The sequence below is a fragment of the Cyprinodon variegatus genome, unplaced genomic scaffold (genome assembly GCF_000732505.1).
Source record: "Cyprinodon variegatus isolate N-32 unplaced genomic scaffold, C_variegatus-1.0 Scaffold457, whole genome shotgun sequence".
NCBI classification, from domain to species: Eukaryota; Metazoa; Chordata; class Actinopteri; order Cyprinodontiformes; family Cyprinodontidae; genus Cyprinodon; species Cyprinodon variegatus.
In genome coordinates this window covers 270,084-277,080 of record NW_015150910.1, presented here as the reverse complement: position 1 = coordinate 277,080, position 6,997 = coordinate 270,084, and the positions used below count along the sequence as shown (strand labels likewise).

The 6,997-nt window shown below is 42.0% G+C and overlaps 1 protein-coding gene across 1 annotated transcript; it reads right to left on the bottom strand.

Annotated features, from left to right (window-relative positions):
* Nucleotides 1–369: 369 nt before the first annotated feature.
* Nucleotides 370–6,452, bottom strand: LOC107094021 (inositol hexakisphosphate kinase 2-like). The gene is made up of 5 exons (XM_015389413.1): nt 5,873–6,452; nt 3,036–3,270; nt 2,787–2,950; nt 2,491–2,666; nt 370–1,843 (listed from the first exon to the last, which is right to left on the bottom strand). Exons 1-5 carry the CDS (start codon nt 6,090–6,092, stop codon nt 1,241–1,243), a joined length of 1,398 nt encoding a protein of 465 aa, XP_015244899.1. The 5' UTR covers nt 6,093–6,452; the 3' UTR covers nt 370–1,240.
* Between the last annotated feature and the right edge of the window lie 545 nt (nt 6,453–6,997).

Below are 6,997 nucleotides of genomic sequence, written 5' to 3'. Positions count from 1 at the left end.
AAATTAGATTTGTCGATTAGGTTGGAAATATGAACTTTTGTAGCAGCAACAGGCAACATTAAACTTTCCCAAGTAGCACTGAGCTGTTTTCTGGCAAAAGTAGACAGGATGTCTCTGTTTTGCTTCCGCTTTTTGCTATATTAACGTTCTAACTTTCATTTCCCCTGTCGAGCATTTACCGAACCACTCAGTACATTCTGAGTTAAAAAAAATAAAATGAAATAAACAACAGAAAATGATTCTGAACTCAATGAATGCCTTTATTTAACAAGACACTGTTAACACATATATGCAAAAAAACAAAAAATAATTCAGTCACTTATGAGGACAGAACATTTAAAGTGGTAATAAGGAATGTGCTTGTTTCCATTTTTTTTTAAACAATTCTTTTAAATAAATATGCTGTAGTCTCTGAAGCTAGTGTTATCAATATATCCTCTTCAAGTCAGATTTGCAGGAATGAAGAAGAAGACGAATGATGAGGAAAACTGCAATAAAAATCCCCTTTCAAAATGTATTTTTATAGGCAAGAAGTGCAGGAAACAAAAAGAAAAAAAAAGGCAAATCCCTTCTTCTAAACCTAATACCCACCAAAAGGTATAAATCCAAGTGCTTGGTGGACACACAAACAATATCTCTTATAAGACATCAATATAAACACAACAACGTCTGCATTAGTTGCTTAATTTGTCCATTGCTACAAGGCTGCTGACCGAGCCAGCTAAGGTCAGCTTGTTCAGGTAACTATTTAACTCCTCCACTAAGTTGTGCTCTGCTGTTGGGGGTTCATTAAAAAAGGGGATGTAATATGACAGGTTAAGCACCACAGCAGCTTCCTACCTATGTATAGCTTCAAAGGTCTCTGCCTCTCTTTCTCTCTCAGAGAGAATTTACAGATGCTCGGTTTTTCCAGCGGGGCGGAGAAGGGACTCCAACAATGTCTAAGGGGAAAACCTGTTTTGTAGAAAAATCGTCCATCTCATGCAACTTTGCTCCTACTTTCTATCACAAAGAAAAAGTCTCAGAGAAAAGTGCAAGGGAGGGCATGACAGCCCTTTCTGTCAGCAGGTGAGCGAGAGCGCAGGGTCAACCTTGCAGACTCGTCCTCTAACTTCGAGAGCTCTGTGGTTACCACCGAGCAGACCCCCTGCGCAGGTATGAAGCACCTCATAAGGGGGGGTTAAAGCAGCTGAGCTTTTCCCAGGCTTGAAATTTCGACCACGTCAGCTTGGCTGTGCCCTCAATCAGTGCTGTGGTCCTCCAGCTGAGAGATGATGGTGATCAGATTCTGAAGGCCGAAGATGAAGCCGCTGTCTTGCCCTTCGTGCACCACGCTGTCTTCTCCAAAGTGCCGACACGTGGTGTGAGCAAAGTCAATCATGCGTACGTCCACCTCGGGGCTGCTGGCCTCTCCTGCACCGTGTGAAGAGCGACTGCTGCTGCCTGCAGACAAACCGCCAGCAGCGCTTGAGGAAGAAGAGCGAGGGAAACCAAATGCCCCTTCCTCTTCTTCCTCCTCCTCTTCTTCATCATCATCATCGTCAGACGGGTCATCCTCGTCCCCGTCCTCCCCGCCTCTATGTCTGGGTCTGGTGGGAGTCCTGGGAGACTCTCCATCATAGATGATGAGCAGCGAGCTAGAGTAGAAGCGGTAGGACTCGCACGCCTCCAGGGCAGCCTGCATCTCCCGAAGCCTGCGCAGCACCGGGGATAGCAGCTCGTGGCGAAGCCGACGGCCATTGTGGAAGAACTGGTAGAGAGCCTCCTTGAAACCTGCAAGGGTCAGCTTTCGCCCGTGGTACTTGTTCATGAACATCAGCTGGCCAGAGTCGGACTGGTACACCTGTAGAAGACATGCAGCAGATAAAGTACTTTGCAACATTCTGAAGTATTCAAGGCATTTCAGGTATTAAATTAAAGGATAAAAATTTCTGGAAAAACCCAAGACAAGACTGAATTAAAAACAAGAAAATCGAATATGTAGTTAAATTCAGCATATTTCAATTAATGGTATCAGTTTTAATTATTACACATTCATAAGTCAGAATATTACATGGAACAAGTGCTTAGTACTTAAACAAGAATTGGTTTCCATCTGCACAGCCAACCAGCTGACTGAAGAGGCTAAGCAGCAAAAGGCTGATGTTAAAGAAGCAGATTTTAGCATGGATTACCATGGATTGTAGAAGGAAAGTTTAGTGGAAGGAAAATCTGTTGCCAAATCTGAGAAAGCAATAAGAAGCTGTGGATTTAACAAACTGATTTATAAAAAAAAAAGGTTTTTCATCTTAAATGCAAGTAGTTTATATGTTTTTTAAATTCTGTTCCAATATTGCTCTGAGTGGGTGGTCTCTATACTCCAGTTAACGTTTAGTCAATTTCTAAATTAGTTGATGACTATTTCAAGAATTGATTACAATTGATGAATTGTTTAAGCCCTAATGTAGACATACTTTCACTAAGACTTTTCCAGGCTGCTGATTTCTTTACCTGCATCCCACAGAGTCGCACTCCAATCGACGCCGACGTGCTCTGTTGACACTTCCGGATCTGGTTGGCTTTCTTCTCCTCCGAAGCATCGTCCCCATGCTGCCGGGTTCCCATCTTTAAATCTAACACACATGGGACTCTGTAGCGCCACGTCAGGTTTTCCAACAGAATGAATTCTGTTAGTGGAGGAGTCAAGGATCATAACAGCAACAAGGAGAAATGTGCTCTTCACCAGAACAAATAAATATAAATGTAGTGCTGAGGTCGGTGAGAATGCTATTTATAAAAAAGGATACTGTATTGGTTGCGATGTTTTGCATTCTCCTTCATCCTCTGTAGCTGCTGTTGGTGACATTTCAGACTCCAAGGGTTGTGTTTGATCTGCGGTACCGTGTTCCCTTTCTCCAAGTTGAAGAACAGAACCTCAGCTTGCTGCTGCTGGATCTCATCACGATTATAACTGCACACAGGAAAACAAGGGAATACATCAGCTCTTGTGTTCCATTAAGAATATAAAAGAAACTTATCTCTTTGAGAATCATCACCTCATGATCTTGTCCTCTTTTCGGCTGTTTCGAGCTCTATCTTTGCTGTAGTTTTCATTCTCCTGTAGCAACAGCGACTGCTTCTTGTTGCTCCACTTCACCATTTTGCTCTTGGGTTCTTGGCAGTCTGCCGTTGGGTCTTTGTTCTCCGTGTCCACAGATTCGCTGTGGAGAGGGTAGGCGATGAGGCACAGGTTCCCTTCCTCGTCTTCTTCAAAGCTTACAGACACGACACCTGCATGATGAGAAGGATGAAAGGAAGGAGAGGTTTAGTAATTACCACCGTTCTGACAAATCAAATTTGAGCAATAATGAATGAAACACATTTTTACATACAAGGGATTGTGCACAAATCGCCTGGATCAGCTTATTCAAAAGTTGTGTTAAAATGGCAAAGATATTTATCATGAGATAACAGAATGTGCCAGAATATGCTAAAAGTTTTACAATAGATTTTCATGCGGCCCCTGTGACTATATCACATGTATAACAACAGCTGACAAGACCACATTATTGTGACATAAACCCTGTACATAACACTGAATAAAATATGAAGCAGTGGCAAGTGTAGTTATTATTTACTGCTACTTTATTAAAGCGGCTGGGAGAAAATAAATCAGATTCATGATTACATAGATCTTTATGAACTTCTTTCAATGATGTAGATGGCCTAACAAATAGTTTCTTGCAATAGGATCCCAAATACATTTTGTGTGATGCAGTGAAGCCAAGCACCCCCCCCCATATCCCCCAAGCTACTATTAAAACTCCCTATAAGGATGTGAGTGCTGCAGGAATAGGAGGGAAGGTGCAGCACTGAGAATAAACATGGCAGCTGCAGTGGCCAGCGCAAATAAAAGCGAAACAGGAAGGAGGCCTGGGTGTAAAAAGATTAAAAAATACAAAGAAAAAAACTACAAAAGACACATATAGATATCCAACTACACAGCTACTTGTGTAAACAAAGAAGTCCAGCATTAATTTAAGTGTTTGGTTATGGTTGGGATTCTAAATGTGTCTGGAAACTGAAGGAAGAACGGCTGATGTCATGTGCTCTTTGACGTCATCACTGGCATCTTCTTCCGCCTGCTGCAGAGGGCCCCGCCTCTGAAACTCATTCGGCGAGTCTGTCCTGTCCACCAGAGTTGCACAGTCATCATTCGCAGAGAGTGGGAACTTCTGAGTCACTCCAATTTCATCCAATGGAAAGTTAGATGAGTTTTGATAAGGATTTACTGAGGAAAATGTGCTTTTCTTTCTCTTTCAGGCAGGAACGGAGTACATTAGAGGAACAGCTGAGATGCAGATTATTGTCACCTAGTATGACCACGAAGGTCTGAACCCTGATACTAAAGACACTTGAAAGCTCTAGTCAGTTTAAAAAAAAAAATAAATAAAATATCTTCCTGATAATACTGAGGAAATTCTAAATATCTGAGCCACTGAAAGGCCCAGAAGAACCCTGTCCAAATCCCACTCCTCATTCAGGGTCTTTTTATAGGCCCAGAGTGCATAACCGAGGGGTCAGATACCACCCATGAGCCCCAGCTACTTCAAACTTGGCCTCTTGGAGACTTCTGCTGTTGCATGCATTTGGCGTCATTGTCTGTAAGGGAAGGGGAACCTGTTGGGTTTGGCTGAAACCAGGAAACACAACACCCTATTTAAGGCCCATGTGTGGATGAAAACGTGTAATTGTGTGAAACTTTGTGAAACCAGAACCCAGAATCTCCTCAAATGACTTGTGAGCTCCTATCTCCACTCCATTAAGCGGGTTTCTCTCTCCTGTCCTGAAACTGTAGATGCTTTAAAAGCTAGTCCTGGCTAGACATCCTCCTGGCAGGGAGTTACGTCTTGCGTTCATGCCATTTGAAACTCCCCAAAGGACACGAGGTGTGCCTGCCAGCATCTTTAAAATGATTGATATAGCGGTAATTGTGAGGCCATTTATAAAAAACAAACAAATGAAAACAAAACAGGAATCTAAGCAACTGTGACTTTGCCCTGCAGTGCATGCAATGTTCTTTAAACCACCTGTTTCAACCACAGCAAGCACTGGGCAAAGAGGAACCGCTCCAGTTCCTAATATCTACTTCTTCTGCTGAAGTAACATCTTATGCAGACTCAAATTAGTCAGCCAACAATTGTCTTAACATTAAAGTTAGCCCCTCCTTCCAGAGTCTATTGATATTTTTCTGCAACTACCGAATCCTCAACATGTATTCAGTGTTATTGATTGGGTATGCCCTAAATAACTGCCCAAAGCTCAGTATAAATGCCTTTATTTTGATAGGCTGCAATTTGGGATCAGCAGATGAAATACAGAAACATTTTCCTCAACTATTCCTTTTAGTAAATTTAACACAACAAATCATAAAATATTTGTTCTACGACACTGGCCATTGATAAAAGCAATATTGGCAATAATCAACAACAGGTTAACGAAGTTGGCAGCATCTTATTTTATACCTAAACTTATGTAATTCTTGTATGTATTTCATTTGAATTTAATGCAACAACAGCTTGTAAGAAAAAGGCTGTGCCCTAATAAATATATATATGAGTTAAAATAAGTTCTTTTTGTAATTGAAAAAGTAAAAGTATGAAAGTAAATATTTTAAAAAGGGAAGCAATTCCATTGAAAGCTTATAAATAAAGTATAAAAACAAGAGGATGCTGGAATAACCAAGGCAGAAAACCTACCACCCGATAAAAACAAACAACCCCCCCCCAAAAAAATTGCCCATACCCGCACAGACTTTCAGAACGGCCCTGCATACACATTGACATGACGATGAATTGAAGCTCAATAAAATAATACTAAACACTAGTCTCACCTTTATACTGAGGGGTGAACTTCCTCATTTCTGTGGGCAGGTTTTTGTAGAACTGGTGCTCCCGGGGGATGAGCGGCTTGCATATCGTCTGTTCCCCGAAGCGAAGCACACAGGAGTGGCCTCCAACCTGGTGCACGAACGGCTCAAGCATCACACCCTTTCCAGAATATGGAGTCCCGTCCGCCTGCATGAGGACTTCCAAAGCGGGACACATCCTCATTCCGCATCGGATGGCTGGGCTGTGGAGACCCACCTCGTTTGAGAGGGTACCTGCTCGGCTGCTTTTTAGGCTCCCTATTCTCAGGCTGTTTCCACTCGTCTTCGCGGGGGGGCGCTGTTGCTCACCCGTTCGAACGAATCGGTGAAAAACAAAGGTCTGAAGGGGAAGAAGCAAAACCGGCGACGAATTCCTTTATTTTATTCCTTTTCCTGACTGAAGGAGGCTCTAAAAGGCTCTGTGACCGAGCTACGTGTTTTAAGGTGGATTTAATAATAATCTAAACCAGCCATTACAGCAGCTAAAGCTGTTTTTAATCAACGTGTGCTAGAGCTCCTTCTTCGTTTGCGCTTACTGACACTGACGACAGAGCTAATCCTGGAGCTTAAAACCAGCAGAGGACAGCGCGAGCTCCACCCCTACATCAGAACGAGCCAATCAGAGAGCAGCGACTGTCGCTAGGAGGAAAGATGGCAGCAAGAGAGAGCAAGCAGACAAAGAGGAAGAAGAGAAAGCGGGGGGATGGGAATGTACAAAAAAATACAAGAGAGGACATATTATATCTTCATCATTTCAAAAAAATGTATGCTTTATTATCAACACTGATTATGTAGACTTGATCCCCTCCATATATTTTTAGAAAAATGCTGGACATGCTTTAATTATTCATAAATTGTTTTGTTTTGTTTTGAATAAACAATTCTTAGTTCTCAAATTGAAGTGTCTATTGGTCATAATTATAGTTTCTGGGTTCTCATTTTAGTAGTTAAGTTAAGATTTTTTTCAGTTTTAAACGTGATTAATATGTGGTTTTAAAAGTGTTGCTGGTATTTTTAGTAAACCCCCTTTCCCTGTGACTCCCAAACATCCCAGTCTTACTTATTGCTCTCCCTGGTCAACTAATAGGT